Here is a 17,298-nt window from a genome sequence, read left to right as displayed (position 1 = left end):
ATTGGGTTCTGCGAAACCTTTATAAGTATGGTGCGTGCCAATTACTTCACCCTGAGATCCCGCGTTTTGGTGAATGAGGTGGCTTCCGAACCTTTTGATCTCTCCCGGGGAACTAGGTAGGGCTGCCCTCTATCTCCCCTGCTTTTTGCTCTCAGCATCGAGCCCCTGGCGGAATGCATCCGGTCCAATCCCAGCATGGGGGTGGGTCACGTTCGGAACAGACGAGCACAAGATCTCTCTCTTTGTGGATGATATGCTGCTCCCAATCATGAGGCCGTTGTCCTCTCTCCCAGTCATCCAGTCAGAACTCACCCTGTATGAGCAAGCCTCTGGGTTTAAGGTAAATCTTTCAAAGTCCTATCTCCTTCAACTAACTCTACCCAAGGAGACTATGCAGAGCATAGACATAATGTCCCCTTTCCAAACCATGCACAAAGACATCACATACCTTGGTATTAGACTCACTCCCAAGCTAATACACCTCTATGGAGCTAATTATCCTCCATTACTACGCCAGCTTAAAGCAGACCTGGCCAGATGGAGAACAGCCTACGTCTCCTGGATAGGGCGAGTCAACGCCATCAAAATGAATGTTCTCCCTAGGCTCTCTATCTTTTTCAGGGACTTCCGATCCCGGTAGACAGGTCTCTTGTCATCGGCCTGAAAAAATTATCTCTAAGTTTATCTGGCAGCTTAAGAGAGCGGGGTTATCCTATCGGGTGTTAACTGGGGCGCAGGAGGAGGGGTACTGGTCTTGTCCGATTTCCTGGGATACTACAGAGCGGCTCAACTCAGAGTGTTCGCTGACTGGTCACTCCGTGAATCCGAAAAACTCTGGCTTCACATGGACTGACAAATAGTGGGCAGGACAATTTGGGATCTCTTGTGGAAGCAGAAACACAATCGACCACGAAATGCCTATGGCTACCACTCTGAGGGTTTGGGATGACCTTGCCAGAGCCACGCCCCTTACCACCTTCCCGTCCCCCTTTACCTCCGTTCACTTCAACCCTGAGTTCCTACCGGACAATTCAGAAGGGGCCATTCGACCAATGGCCGGAGGGAGATTGCCTTATGATCTCTGACCTTTATAAAGGAGAAGCTACTGACATATAAAGACTGTGCTAAAATATTTAACCTCCAGCCCTCCGACAAATACCAATACATACAACTCAAGCACTGGCTTCAACAACCGCAAGTTTGGTTAGCCGCAACCAAGGAGCTACTCCACATCGAGAAGTTTGCACAATCTAGGGCCTCCACGAAGGGGACCATCTCCTTCCTCTACTCACTCATACGGACTCTGGGATCTCACTCAACGCCTAGACACCAAAGGTTCTGGTATTCAATCTTGATCATTCCACTGGAGGGTAAACAATGGAACTCCCTATACAGGAACATCCCCAGATACAACCGGTCTATGTTCTTAAGGGAAGCTCACTATAAAATTATGTACAACTGGTACCTGCACCCTCAGAAGTTGCACACAATCCTCCCTACTGCCTCAGATATATGTTGGAGGGCTTGCTGGCTCCTGGGGGACTTCAGGCACATCTGGTGGGACTGCCCAGGCATCAAGCCTTTCTGGAAGAAAATACTATCCCAAATCAAGCTGATCCTGATCTATCCAATTCCTGCAGCCTTTGAACACATCCTCTTGGGGGTTCGGGATCCCAGCCTGAAACGTCAAACACAAGGGGATCGATCCGTGATGTGGCTGTGCCTAGGGGTGGCCAAGATGGCATTAGCGGCAGCTTGGAAGAAGGTGGAGGCCACCTCCCTCGCACAATGGCATGCTAGATTATGGCGGGCACTGGCAATGGAGAGATTGGTGGACATAGTGGAGTACTCAAGAAAGGGGTTTGACTATGTTTGGGCCCCTTTGGTGGAATACCTGTCGAAAGGTCTACTCTTGTTTGCATGTGGGTCTAGATTAAGGCCCCTTCACCTCTTCCATATCTAGTTTTCACCTGAGCAGCCCCTGGCCTGGGAGTGGAGTCCCTGGGAGTTCGGGGTGGCCCTGGTCCCCGTCAACTTATTCTTACTCGCGACCAAGCCTGAATTTCTTTTTTCTTTTCCGACCGTGATATCATAGTTTGTTTACTCTTTTTTTCTTTCCTTCTTGTTTATTGTTAATTTTTTAGAGTGGGATAGTGGTGGGGGAGTAGGAAATGCGCTTACTAAAAATAACATGACCAACAATGTGAGCCACTAGAATGGTGACACTTGATCTACCCGGTAGGGTCATGAAATGAGCAATTCTCACAGATTGAGTCCTAGTACACAAACTGAATATTGCACTCTAGCTTTCTGTAACACTTGATCGGTAAGCTATACTGGTGTCTCCCAACAGTGTTTGTCTTGTACTGTTTCAGTTTTAAAACCAATAAAAACATTTTGAAATAGAAAATATAGGCTGTGGCCCAAAAGTCATATTACATTTTTCACTATTAGCATAATACAATTTGACAACAATTAGCTGGAATGTGACCTTCTCTGGCAGCTGTGGTGAGTACAAAATACGTTTAAATGTATGCTGTGTGCATCAGGTGAGAGTGTGCTTACATGAGAGAGGGTGAATGAGTGTTTAAGTGTAAACCTGTGTGTGAGTGAAAGTGAAGGTCAAAGGGTTTGTGATGTCACTTCCGCTACCCCTGGCATTTTGTTGAATTGGTGTCCATGAGTTTCACTTGTTAAAAATAATTTCATTGTAATACAACTTAGTGGGTAAATAAAATTCCTCCGAGTTGCTTTCCAAATCTTTAATCTATTGTCACCGAATGTTGTCATATACGTTTTCGATTTGTCGACTCAGTTGTGAAGTGGCTTGTTACAGGTTCTCTCGCCATGAAGAGCACTCAGTGTCTTGTTTATGCTCTCTAGCTCCACACGGCGGTGGCAGAGATGGAACACGACAAGCTTGAACTGCAGCAGAAACACACTGAAAACATCCAAGCGCTTCTGGACGACACCAATGCTCGCCTCATCAAAATGGAGGCCGACTACTTGGCGCAGACCGAGGAAACAGTACGTGTTCTCCCCTGTGGCCTCACAACTCTAAGATGCGTTACACATTGCAAAGTTAATGAATGATGTTTCTTTTTTAATAAATAAAAAAATAGAAAAGTGCCATTCGTTATGGCCAGATTAGATTACCAGCACAGAAGTGGGTAGCAATTAGCGAGTTTATGAGCTGATATATTGTGATAAACATTAACAAATTTGGGAATTTATAATCTGTCAAACTGCAACGCTTCCTACAGGTCGATGTCAAATAAGTCGTCTTTTATCACAGTTGTTATTTCTTCGCAGGTGATGTGCATGGTTCATTATTTCTGCGGCTGGCACTTCCCGGAATATTGTCCCTTCCCAGCAAACTACAATTGCAGTGCAGATAGGGACTGATCAGCCCATCAAGCGTGCCTATTACTCTCGGGCCGTGCATAGAGCTCAGCGCTGTCCTGTCTGTTCTCACTGCTGCTTCTTGTGCTGGGCCGCCTTGCTCGGTGCCTGCTGTACTTGATGCTGCCATGAGCTCTTCTTTTACGTCCATTGCCTCGTGCTCCGCATCACAGCTAATAAATCAATTGCCATCTCTGTTTTCTTATTTTTTTTATGTTTGTGGTTTAAAATACTGCGAACTTGGCCGAAGGGCATTAGAGCATTTTACAAGAGAACAGATAGTCAAACAACTAACGGATCTAAGTCTGTCTGACGGATATTTGTGATGATCAGCAATTTATATCTGCTTACACTGCTGCGAAAGTTGGGTGAAAAAAAACATGATTTATCATTGGAGTAATGTGTTGACCGAGGCTGGTGTAAGTGTTCTTGTACTTGTGTACCAAACTCTGTGAATGTGGTATAGGTAAAGTCGGGGCAGGGCTCAGGGTGCATTATTACTAGAACTAAGATCTGTACAGAGATCAGGAGGTAAAAATAAAGCTAACACTGCGTGTGGTGTTTAAGGTGTTCATCATTTTTCACCATTCAAAAAAACTGCAGAATTTCTGTAGGTTTCCTATACCTGGTCTGAAATCACACCAGTACCCAATAGCTCCCGTGGATTAAAATATGTAATCTGTGCATTCAACAACTCATTTCTTTTTTTTTTGCTGTTGCCTTCACTAATTGTGATTGACACAACCTTATGGTGTGACGTATTGCCACATAGTAACATGGTAATGCTGTATACAGTGAAAGAAGAACACCATAGCTCCACCATTTCTCCCTCTTGGCTGCTAAAATATATGCTCAAACAGCAACATGGCGTCTGGACATGAGTGCCTAACTGTTGTATGAGCCTTCACAACGCCCAGCTTTCGGAGTGGCAGTCAGCGCTTTACAAGTATCTCATTACATTACATTACAGTGGTGACTCAGTCTGCCCTCGTTTATTGCCTTCAGAGTAAACCCTTAGTTTCCTAATAGCCATCAACTCAATGGAATTTTCCCCCTCTTTCCTACTAAGTCGAAACTACCTTTTTAGGCTTCTGCCTTGCCCAGTTTATCTCTTAAGCACTTGTGAAATGACAACATGCTGAGCACCTTGGTTTCTTCAATGGCAACAGCATCAAGGTTTTAGGCTGCAGTCTGTTCTCGGCCAGGTTAGGCCCAGTGAAGATTAAAATGAGAGGTCTCCCTCAACCTTTGGAGCTCGGTGCTCTGCAGACATAACTGAATATGTCTAAGTATCAAACGCTAGCTCTGGGACAGTTTTCGCACATTTCACTGTGGTGGCTGGATCCGGCTCAATAATAGCTGCCAGATGTGAGATACAAAGAGATCCCTCACATTTCCAGCACTCATAGCACCATTTTTCTGTGATGGTGGTTGTGATAATGGTTATATTTATTCCTAACCAAGATGGACGTCTTCTCAGTTTGTTCTGATAGAGCTTCTGTGTTCAAGAAGGTGTTCATCCATTTTCCTGTGAAATAATTTCCTGTTCTGCTTATATATGAGGAAGCTTGGAGCTAAGAAGTAAGTATCATTGTTTACCCTCTTTCTCTACTCTGCCTCATGGTAGTTTTAGTGTCTTCCTTCCCAACTCTTTTAAAGCTCTTCATCTTCATTTTCAGTCAAGAACTATCCATTTTGTCAAGGAGGTTTTTTTCTGCCCTTGGTTGCCTTTTCCTCCTAACTAGGACCCTTTTAAGGAGACACATGATATATTTTGCATGTATGTTAAGTTTAGTGTGGCGCCATGGTTCTTGGGAGGAGTCACTCTTTCTTTGGACAGTCAAGAAGGAAACAAGCGACCGTCACTGCATCAAGCCTTTGGCTGATATGGGAAGTTCTTTGCTCTTTAAAGGAGAATGTTTCATTTTTTATTTACATGCAGCATATCTCTTTGCAGTAGGTCTGTGGTTTGGTGCTGTTATATTCTGATTCATTAAAGTATGAACTTGGGGGAAAAAAAAACCCATCATAGGCCATGGAGGTTTAACCTGCATTTGAGTAGTGCCATTTGGCACTTGACCCCTACATGAGCTGTGCCAGTTCATAATGGACTATTGCATCGATTGATAGCGTCAGTCTGAGTGCATGGCTCAGCTATAACGGCAGACAGAAATTGACTGCATTCTTTAGAGTGTTTAATGCATCATGATTCTGTCGGCACTGAGCCCCAGTATTATTCAACGGTGTCTGCCCAAATCAGCATTTGGGAATGTGGAGCATAGTTTATACAATGAAAAGTTAAGGTCGTCCATTCCTTGCTGTCTTCAGACGCATTTTGGATTCACTGAACCTTCATTCTTGATCGGGTTACTCATTTAGTTGGTTTAGCATTAGTTAAAAGAGTTAGACACTGCATTGGTCTCTGAAGCTAAGGAGTTGAAAATGTGCTGTCAGCATCCTTCTAAAAGTGTTCAAAAGCGGGTCAAGCTACTATTTATAGATTCAGGTTAGAGATGGAGTGTCTCCAGAGAACAGACTGTGACTGGAGTGATGCCCATATATCTTGCATCAAACGTATGGCATTTTTTTGCAACTCTGTTTTCAGTCATCTGATTCACAATCTCTTTTTCTGGAAGCATTCAGCTGAATAACAAAAGGATTGAAATCAATGCTTTACAGCTTTGAGCCAACAGGGCAATGCTCGACTCTGGTGTAACTCTCGTCCGACAACCTGTAAACCACAGCCTTGATTCATTTTTGTATAATGGTTTGGAACTGCCATCAAATCAACCCAGAGCCAACACGCTGGCCTCCTTGTGGCAGCTCATTTATTGTGATGCTCAACTCCACTTTTTCATTCCTTTTCAGAAATAGTCTTAGTCAATCAAGGTCTTGGAAACCAGCTCCTTTCCAGTTGTTCTAGAAAGTCTTTGGAATGTTCCATGTTTCAGCCTTCCATGTTGTCGTTCAACAAGTCAGACTCACAAACAAGGAAAGGCAGATTCAGTTGAGTTTTTAAATATCTTTAGACAGAAAGCCTTATTCTAGTATGCTTTAGATATCTAACTCTGCACTCAGTTTAACATCTCTTGGCCCTGGAGGCAAGCTGCTTTCTGGTTTTCTATTGTAAGGCTTCAGTCCATCAAAAAGAAAGATGTATCCTGAGCTTGTATCATCATCAAGTAATGGCATGGCACAGTATAAGTTAATCGAAAGTGACGGCTATATGCCACTTTCAATTAACTTATGCTGTGCCAAGCTGTCGTTTCTGGGTTTTTGGTTGCTTTTCATGAATAGAAGATAATTTGGAGAGGCTATGCATCCTGTCTCGAGGCACAACAATTTGATAAATACTTTGACTTTGTGAATCTAAATAGTAGGGATCTGTATTCCATGCTGGTCTATTGGATAGATTTTATAGCATTAGCCCTGAGGAAGTCTGTGGCTCATACCACAAAAGACAAAACACATGTTGACGGCTAGGACTGTGTTTGGAGAAGTTTTTATGAAATAAAAGAAGAATAAGAAGACCTTCTCAACTGTGATTTATTGAGGACTTTACTTGATGGTGATACAAGCTCAGGATATATCTTTCTTTTTTTCTGAATGGTATAGATCTTCTGTAAAATCTGGTGGGTGGTGGATGGCCGTCCCTTATCCTTGGAGCTTTTGATATTTTTACTGGTTTAACTGTTTCACAACTTGGCGCAATTGTCACCTAGCCATCCGTTCTGTTTAGTAGCTTCAGCCCATCAGCCCATTGAAATTGGTGAAACACCCACTGACAATGCCACAGTTCCCCAACTAGGTGGGAAGGTTGGGGCTGGACCCTTTCACCTCATGTGTAGTTGTAGACATTTGGGTCTCGAGTGATGGGGACTCCCTCCTGGAGTCTCGTGGAGGTTGCCTGGCTGCCTTCCCCCCATGTATATTTTACTTGTGAATAGGCCCTACCGAAAAATACCACGTGGAAGTGCTCATTGACTGGTATTGGTTAACTTGTTCTTTTTAGTTTAACGTGTTTCTCGTCCCTCCCCTCTTTTATTTCTGTGCAAGTATTTATTAGGCGTCACAATTTTCCTTTGTCTTCTCTTAATGATTCAGCTTCCATCCAGTTACTCTGGTCTGCCCTGATATTACAAGTGTTGTAGATTCCACAGTTATTGTACGTGGCGCCTTTCACGGCGAATCATTGTATGAAGCTATATTGCTCATTGTGAACTTGTTATACTTTGATTGGTGATGCTATTGTTGTGTACCGGTCTAAACTCTAGGTTGTCTATTCTGAATGCGAGTAAACAAAGGTATAAAAAAAGAACAGAAGAAGCTCAAGCAAGATCGGTCCACTTGCGTCCTTTCTTTAGCCTGCTTTAACAAAATTACTTAGAAATTCCCCACAAGACTACCTTTATTGAAGCAAGTCATCTTGTGTGAATGAATAAAGTGGAGGTTGCTCTGTTGGCTTGCTCTGTCCTAACACATACCAGTGGATTATGAAAGCAATCCTCGGTGTTCTTTTAACAAATATGGGTTGACATTAGTGGACTACTTTTCCACCAAGCACAGCTTGTTTTCCTGTAGCATGTGTCTTGGATAGGAAGTGGGCCATAGCTCTCTTGGGGCTGATCACGCAAGTTCAGTCATCAGTCAATTTTTCAATATAGACTGCACATCAGAGGAAATAGTGAAAATGATTCTTCTTTCTTTATGAGCTTATACGTTCACAATAAAGGATGAATCCTTTATCATTCTCAGAAACTTTGAACCAAGTTATCCCCATTTTGTATGATTTTTATAGGGGCCGCAGAATGAGTGAAACATTTCTTCTTTAACTCTCTAAAACATGTTTGGTGTGGTTTTATCATGCATTTGTGTTTCTTATATTCTTCAAAATGTAGTAATAATTCTTGCACTCATTGTTAACATTAACAAAAGAATTTAAGACTAAATAAAGTTAGAAATGTAGACTTTCAAGATGTTTCACTACCCTAGAAACTAGTTGCAATACTTTTGGTCTGCACTTTGTTTCCTTAATGTAATTTGAAACACCACTGATGAGAAGCACTGGAAGGGCAAATAGGTCTTACTTTATCAGACGTGCATTTTTCTTTTCAGTTATGTGCACAATACAGTTGTCAACACTTAAGAATATATAAGTAAACAGCCCTGGCACTGAGGTGTACTCCTGTACATGTGGCTGTGCATATGTGATCTGAAAGAGACAATTAGTTATAGATTTGTTACCTTAGAATTACCCCCAGGTGTCAGACTGGATCCGGAGAAATTGTTTCGTAGCAGTACCCCCACACATCGGTAGGTGGTGGCGGTGACTCCTCATTCGTCATTGATGTCGTGATCGCCGGGATGACATTGCGGTATCTACTTAGACGCCGCCCTCGCGTGCTGACGTCAGTTCTTTACACGACATTCCACGTCAGAAGCGCAGAGCCATGCAAGACATTGACCACTGGTGCACAAAACTAGGGCCCTGAAAGTGAGTCCCTTTCCTTAGAAGTCAGTTTGCAGAACGGGGTGGAAAGTTGGGGCGCTAAGGAATATATAACTAATATATGTCTCTTACAGATATATTGTTACCGAAGGTAAGCAACTTGTTCATCTGAAAGAGACAATTAGTTAGAGATTCCTTACTTTAGAATAGATACTCCAGCAATTCCAACCCTGGATGGTGGTCTGCTAACTAAGTTCACACCAGAAAGTCCTGGTGAACTGAACGGCAAAATAAGCTGTCTCTCCGGACTTGGCTGTCCAGGCAGTAGTGTTTCGTGAACGTGAGCAGGGATACCCACGTGGCTGCCTGGCAGATGTCACTGAGGGGTACACCATGTCCCAAAGCAGTAGTGTCTGCTGTCATCCTGGTGAAATGGGCACGCAGTCCTGCCGGAGTTTCCTTCTTTGCCAAGGAATAACACATTTTTATGCAAAGAACGACCCACCGAGATATGGGCCCTTTTTGCACGGCCAGACCTTTCTTGGCGCCCACATAGCCAACAAAGAGCTGGTCATCCACCTGGAATTGTTTTGTGCGATCCAGATAGAAAGATAGAGCACGTTTTGGATCCAGACGGTGGAGCTTTTCCGCCTCCTTTGAAGGATGCGGGAAGAAGGTGGGCAAAGTGATGGTCTGTCCAATGTGGAAAGAGGTAACCACTTTGGGGAGAAAAGAAGGTCAGGATCTAAGGACAACCTTGTCCGGATGAACAGCAAGGAAAGGAGGCTTAGAAGACAGAGCCTGAAGCTCACCTACCCTGCAAACATAGGTGATGGAAATCAGAAAAGCAGTTTTTAAAAGTTAAGAGTCTGAGAGGACAATTATGTAGCAGCTCGAAAGAAGCACACATAAGGTAAGACAAAACAAGGTTCAAGTCCCACTGGGGCATTACGAAAGGAATGGGAGGAAAGAGATGAGTAATGCCCAGAAGGAATCTATTTACAATAGGGGACTTGAAATGAGAAGACTGATCAGGAAGCAGAAGAAAGGCTGAAATAGCTGATAGATACCCCTTAAGGGTGCCCAGAGCAGTACGCTGCTGGGCCAAGGAAAGGAGGAACAAAAGAACCTCAGAAAGGGGATCCACAGCCTTAGCTGTGCCCCACGCCACAAATTTGTTCCATCTACAGGCATATACCGTTTTAGTGGAGGGACACCTGGCTGCCAAGATAACATTACGGACTTCAGGAGGAAGGTCGAAAGCTGTCAACTGTCGCCGCTCAATCTCCACGCAAGGAGGTGAAGGCTGGACTGGTTCGGGTGAAAGGACCGTCCCCTGCTGCTGCGACAGAAGATCCTCCCAAAGAGGCAGGCTTATCGGAGGATCGATGGCCATGTGTAAGAGCTTGGGATACTAGGGACTGAGTAAAAGCCCTTTTCTGTATTTGTTTACGTATATATTTGTATTATTTAGATTGGAATTCAATAGGCGGGCAAAACCACTGAAGATGTCTTTGGGCCAGACCTAAATAGAAAAACACATTAATTGGAACTTCAGTATTGTTGGTGTGCAGTAGTTTGAAAATTAATCAAAAAGTCCCCTGATAAATCTTTCCGCCACAAGCTAAGAATGTAAGGTATGCCTATTCTGCACTACTCCAACCAGTTGCTTGTGAGCTACTGGTAGCTCTTCAGCTACCTGAACCTTTCTTTACTGTCTGCAGCCCAAGCTGCTAACATGGAAGCCTTCGCTTGGTTAAATTGATATATGTAAAGCAAAATAAAAAAGGTGTGTATTCTAGATGAAAATGTGTGTATTTTCAGTACTGCTAAGCTGATGTTTGTAGAGAAATGGTTGGATTTCCAAAATGTATCCAGTATTGGATCTTTCATAGATCCACATGATTGAATCATCCCCGCCGTCGAGGTGGGAGTCTAACAGTAAAATTATAATAGTAGTAATCCATATCATCATAAGCAATAATGCCTTGCACAGTCATTGTAGGAGCCCATCCATATTCTTTTGTAAAAAAAGAACCAAAGTTGAAACACAGCCAGTCAGACACAAGCACCCTCTAGAACACTCTCTAGAGAGGCAAGACCCTCAGATTTTCTACCGCACATCGTTGTGACAGGGAGTCTCCCTGAGGTCTGCTCAGTTTTTCTCTTCATTTCTGTGAGAACTTGATGCCTGGTTCTTTTAAAAAAGGACTCTTCAGGCCTTGTGGGTCATTCGGGAAGAAAAGGCTGCATTTTGAATATCCCCACAAGGATTGTATTTATTGCCTGTACCCTCTTCACAACGTAAAGGACTGTAGAATGAGCAGAACGTTTTCCTCTAAGACTCTGAAAGACAGGGAAGGCAGATTGCTTATCTGGCTGGAAAGGCTAAAATTAAAAACCTCTGTATTATCTAATGAGGAAGGCAGTGTTAGTTCCCAGGCGTCAGTCCAGCTATCTAAGAAAAGAGACAGATCTGTGGAATCCCCTGAGGGACATTAGAAAGCTTCGAAAAACACCCATCATGAGTCTGACCATACTGCCTCTAAAAAAGGGAAGCTTCCATTCCCTTCTGAGGAAAATATGCCTCAAAAACTGCCTGTAAACAGCCTAAGACACAGTCAGAGTCTGTCAAGACCTCTTCGTCGTCGAAAAAGACTTCGTCAACCACAAAACCACTGTTGGAACTTGTCTCTCAACATTTGTCATCGGCACTTGCATCGTCAACAGAAGCTTCGACGAAGACTTTACCATCTTTGACGGCAACCATTACGTCGTATTATAATCAAATTGGATAGGACACTTGTTACCGCTTAGCCAGGAGATGTATTACTGGGAAACCCTCATAAACGCCGTGTTGTTCGAGTAGGTAATATGAAATCTCGAAGTGTCTGTTATAACACTGAGGCTTGCACTACTATTATCAAATTTAATGCATTTGATAGGTAACCATTACGTCGTCGACGCCTGCATTGTCGACGGTGCTTCCAACGACGACACTGCCGCCACCATGGGCGTCTCTATCGTTGCCGCCAATTCCATTGTCAACGATACTTTTTCATCGTCGACACCTCCACCGGCAACGACTACAACTTCGTCGTCGACGACTTCCTCATCGACAGTACTTTTGCCGTCGACGGCCTTGACGATGATGACACCGTCGTTGACAACTGTTTTTTCTACATCGATTGTGTCTGTTTTACCATCAATGAGTATTCCGTCGATGCCTTAACCAAGGAGGCCCTCTTCATTACAGTTAACTCTGGTTTTATCCCCCAGATTCTTGTCGACGATCCCGTCGTCATGAGGATTTTATCAAGATCCATCATACATCTCCCCTTTGCCTCCTAGTCAGTTTGAGGAATCTGAAGATGGAGGGTTGTTTAGTCCTCCCCGCAGCCCTTCTCAACTTCATGTGAAATTTAAGGAAGAGGCTGACTAAGATGAGTATTATGGGCCACATTATCATCAACCCATGGAGAGGTCACAGGTGTTGCTGCCTTGCCAAGAACCTATGATACAAATGCCTGTTGCATTAGTGCTGGATCTAACTGCTATGCTGCATGATTATCACACTCGCTTCCCTACAACAGCAGGAACTGTGGAAAAAGAAAGGCCTCCTCCACCTGTTTTTGACTCTGCAACAGTCTCAGTGCCCCCTACTGAGTCACAAGATTCTGTACCTGTGTCACAAGACTCAATGCCACAGGATTACGACGATTACGCTGAGGATGGTGAAATTCCTAAAACACCTACTATTGTGGACGAGGGGGAAGATTATCTAATTCCTATGCCTTCTCCGCCAGCTCCTCAAGCGATTGATTCTCTGCCCGAAGGTATTGGTAATGGAAATAGCAGCAAATTGTTTTCACCTGCCAATGCCTGTTAAACAGTCTGACTGTTTTTATATGATTTTAAGGATCAGAATAGAAAATCTGTAAGTGCAATTCCCATTATAGACCATATTTGGGAGGAAGGAATAAAAATCATGAAAAATCCTTATTCAGTGCCCGCAATCCATCCCAGAATTAATAAAAAATATAAAGCACCTGACGATGCACCTGCATGTTTAGTGGGACCACCTAGGCCAGATTCCATTATTACCCAGGCTTCGCAGAGAAGATTGCGGAATCCTTCTGTACCCATTACTTCTCCACCTGAAAAGGATGGAAGACGTTTAGACAACATTCGGAAGAGGTTCACCACTATTGCTGGAGCATCAGTGCAAGCCACGAATTCCCTAGCAATCCTACGAAGATATGACCGCCAAATGTGGTCTGATGTGGCGCCATATCTCGATTTTTTTTTCTTTTTTTTTTTTTTTTTTTGTCAGATGATAAAAAACAGGAGGCAAGAAAGATTTTGCTGGAAGGTGAGCGGTCGGCTTGTGAGATTATTGATATCTCTACGGATATGACTTTTAGACAACTGGATGGAGCAGCAGTTGGCCATCGCCAAGGACGGCTCAAGTCTACTACCCTCCGTCGAGAGGTACTAAGTAAAGTTTTAGACATGTCATTTAATGGAGACACGCTATTTGGGAAACATATCGATGATGCCTTACAAGAAATAAAAAAGGATATTATTGCAGCGAAAGCATTGGGTGCGCTGCAATGTAGGAAGACACCTGTTAGAGGAGCCTGTGGCAGAGGGTCATATTCCTTTCGAGGGATCTATCAGAAGTACCAACCACAATCATATCAATACAGATATGGCTATCAACAACTGAAGTCGTATCGAGCCCCACAGCCTGACTCCAGACAGCAATGCAGAAGAAAGCAACCTGCTCGGGCCAGAGACAAAGCTAGAAAGCAGTGACAACTTCCCAGCACCTGCTATGAACACCAACCTCAATTCAGCAAATATTTTCCTACACTACCACCAATGGAACAAAATTACAGCGGACAAATAAGTCCTGGACATTGTAAAGTATGGTCATACTCAATTCGTAAAAGTCCCACCACCTCCTCCATCTCTAAAGAGGCTTCCTCCTCATCTCAAATTACTCAGAAAGGAAGCTATGGTTATGCTCCAAAAAGGGGCTATAGAAAAAGTTCCTCGTTCTCGGAGGAGAAAAGCTTTTTATTCCAGCTTCTTTCTAATAAAAAAGAAGTCGGGAGAATGGAGGCCAATCCTAGATCTCAGAAAACAAAACACATATCTGCTGAAAAAGTCTTTCCGCATGGTCACCCTGCAGGAGATTCTTCAACTTCTCAATCATGTGAATTTTATGATGACTCTAAATTAGCAAAATGCATATTTCTATTTCTTTGTCATCCCAAGCATCGAAAATTCCTCGGTTTCACTGTGGAAGGTGCTCACTTTCAGTTTAAAATCCTCCCTTTTGGGGGGCGTGGCCAAGATGGCGGGCTGAGCGGTCGCACCATCCGCGAGCTCCCGTATTCCTGGGCCCTTGAACCACTAATCTTCGCTGATCTCCCCCCAAATACCTGGAGATTGGCGCCGGACACGAGAGAGCACACAGCGACACTGCCCAAGGCTCCGTGCGGTCCTGTGGTCGCAGCGACGGGGCTCCGGAGTGAGCCTGGAGGCGAAGACGGCTCGGGGAGCCGACCGAGTGCTGAGGCGGCCGGGATCACGGATCAGCGGAGCCACACCGGGGCCGACTTGACACGGCACGGACCGCCTGGAGGTAACGGTCGGCCCCCGCACGAACCCCCAGCGAGACCCAGCAGCGGGGGTGCACACGGTGCCCGAGGACCGAGACCGCTGGGCGTCGGGCCGGCGTAGGATCACTACGCAAAGCCGAGGACGCGGCCTGTCGGTGGGCCTCTGGCTGTACGACTTCCCCCCGACCACCGATACTCGGCGTCGGGGGTGAGGGCACATAAATGACCCGCCCGGAGCCCCAGGAGAGCCTTGACACGGCACGGACCGCCTGGAGGCACCGGTTGGCCCCCGCACGAACCCCCAGCGGCGGGGGTGCACACGGTGCCCGGGGGCTGAAAACGCTGAGCGACGGACCGGCGTAGGGTCGCTACGCAAGGCCGAGGACGCGGCCTGTCGGTGGGCCTCTGGCTGCATGACTTCCCCCCGACTCACCGATACTCGGCGTCGGGGGTGAGGGCACATTCAACGACCCACCCGGAGCCCCAGGAGAGCCCTGAGCCAAACGTCGAGGCCCCCGGAGCACGGCAGAGAGCAGTGGCGACCTGAGGGTGGGCCGCGGCGTGGCGGGGGGCAGAGCACGAGGCCTGCGGCGGGACCCGTCTTCCAGTGGAGAGAGGGTGGCCCTGTCACAGCCCCAGGTGGACTCGGCTGAGGGCGACCGACTAGGAGAGGAGGGAGAATTGGGCCAACCGCGGACCCTGGCGGTGACTCCGCGCACGAGGTCGAGACGGAGACCGGACGCGGCGGGACTCCAACATCAGAGAGTGCGGCGCCATCCGGACAGCGTGTGGAGCCGCGCGGCCAGAACGAAGAGGCCTGTGGAGGGCCATTCGCGCCACAGACGCACAGCCAAACGGACGCAGCGGCCCAAGATCGTCTGGGCTGCACGGTCCTGCCCGCCTGACTGAGTGCACCCCTATTGCGACTAACCCTAGAGGTGGGCTCCGACCACTCCCCCGGTCAAGGTTCTTGGCGCGACCTGGGGGCCCGGAGGCAGGAGTGAACGGATAGCTGGGACACCCGCTGGTGTTGCACTAGACCCGGGCCCCCTAGGGGAACGACCCGCCGGGCAGGCGGTACCCCCAGACCTGTACCACGCAACACGGTTCCCGCCAAAGCGCTACATCGTTTATCGTGCTTCCCCCACTTTCAAGATGGCTAGAAACAGAGGGGGTAAGAAGGGTGACCGGACATTGCCGGAAATGCTGAGTAGGGGTCCCCCGCGACAAGATAAAGGACAGCACTCACGGGGCCCTCGGGCAGCTCCCGAGGGGCAGAAGGGGGGGAACCTCCGGTCACCAGATCCTTCTTGGAGTCTCTTTTCAGTTCGCTCAGGGAAGATTTCCAAGCGCTGAAGCAAGAAGTGGCCGGAGAGGTACGGGAAGTGCGGAGAGAGGTCGACAACCTCGGCGAAACGGTGGCTACTGTGGAGGAAGCCGGACACACTCGAGACGAAGAGATCGCGCAGCTGCAACTGGAAGTGTTACGATTAAGGGATCAGCAGCTTGACCTCCAAGGGCACAATGAGGACCTCGAGAAACGATCTCGACGCAATAACATCCGGGTCCGGGGAATTCCATCTAAAGAGGAGGGCGAGGATGTTGCTGGATACCTGAGAGACCTGTTTAGGGAGATACTGGGCGAACCAGGGGACTTCCCTATAAGAATTGACAGGGCACACAGAGTGGGCCTACCGCGCCGGGCCTCGACACCGCCCCCGATATCTTGGCCTTCCTGCCAGACTTCCCTCTGAAGGAACGGATCCTCCGTGAAGCGCGGAAGCAGCAGTCCCTGCGTTTCCGGGGGCACCAGATAGCTCTTTTTCAGGATTTATCGGCGATCACGCTCCAGAAGTGCAAAGCATTTAAAATAGCAACGGACTTCCTGAGAGAACACGATACGCAGTATACCTGGGGCCATCCTTTCCGACTCATCTTTCGGTGGAACAGGACTTTGCACCAACTTCACTCCCTCCAAGACACCTGCGGAGTGCTGGGAATCACCACGACGGACGAAGATGCACCTACTCCTCGCCGTAGGCGCACCACCAGAGATGGTTGGCAGACACACCCCGGACGGCGATCCCCTTCTTCGCCCACGCGACCGGACTCGCCCACCATCTGGGCGGAAATGGAGAGTGCGGTGCGGGAGGTAGCCAGAGACACGGCGTCTGGTGAAGTGGCCCTAACGGCCTGAGAGAACTCCGGGGGGAGATCGACACAGCTTTCTCATCAATGCAGGTTCGGGGGGAGAGGGGGCAGTGGGGGGGTGTGTAGTGGCTGGACGTCCACTTGAGTAACTTTCCATTGACTCGTCCACTATGGACCGGACTTGGACAATGGGGTTTTTGGAACAGTTGGCGGGGGGGGATGAGGGGGAGGGGGGCAGTTGGGGAGGTTTCGGGTTTGGGTGGAGGGGGGGTGGCTGGAGGGGGTAGTTGGGGGGATCTGGTTGAGAGGGGGGGAGTCGGGAGGGGAGGGTGGGTCGTCCAGTGCACTATGAGGGCTTCGCTCAAGCTAGCGGTGTTTATGCGCCCTGCCCCGCTCTGGGGGAGATCCTGCGCTTTTATTTTCACTCCGTCTCATGCCTCCCACAACTCTTAAGGTGGTAACCCTCAATGTCAGGGGCTTAAACAACCCAGTCAAGAGAAGGGCAGTGTTGTCTCTTTTGGAGAGCACCCACGCAGATATTTGTCTTCTTCAGGAGACCCACTTGCTAGCCCACGACTCCCATAGACTCCGCTCCCATAAATTCCAGACACAATTTTTTTCCTCTAACACTACTAAGACAGCGGGAGTGGCAGTCTTAGTGGCACG

At 47.0% G+C, this 17,298-nt stretch overlaps 1 protein-coding gene across 3 annotated transcripts in view; it reads left to right on the top strand.

Moving 5' to 3' along the window:
• CEP112 (centrosomal protein 112) overlaps positions 1-17,298 on the top strand; it is a 2,313,552-nt gene that overhangs the window by 644,219 nt on the left and 1,652,035 nt on the right. For all 3 annotated transcript variants that reach the window (XM_078654309.1, XM_078654310.1, XM_078654308.1), the window contains one exon: positions 2,884-3,027. In XM_078654309.1, the coding sequence (XP_078510435.1) occupies positions 2,884-3,027 (144 nt within the window). The remainder of the gene's footprint in view (positions 1-2,883; positions 3,028-17,298) is intronic.

The sequence above is a fragment of the Lissotriton helveticus genome, chromosome 7 (assembly GCF_964261635.1).
Source record: "Lissotriton helveticus chromosome 7, aLisHel1.1, whole genome shotgun sequence".
In the NCBI taxonomy this organism is placed as follows: Eukaryota; Metazoa; Chordata; class Amphibia; order Caudata; family Salamandridae; genus Lissotriton; species Lissotriton helveticus.
Note: the sequence above shows the minus strand (reverse complement) of the source record. Positions and strands in the feature narration are given on the sequence as shown.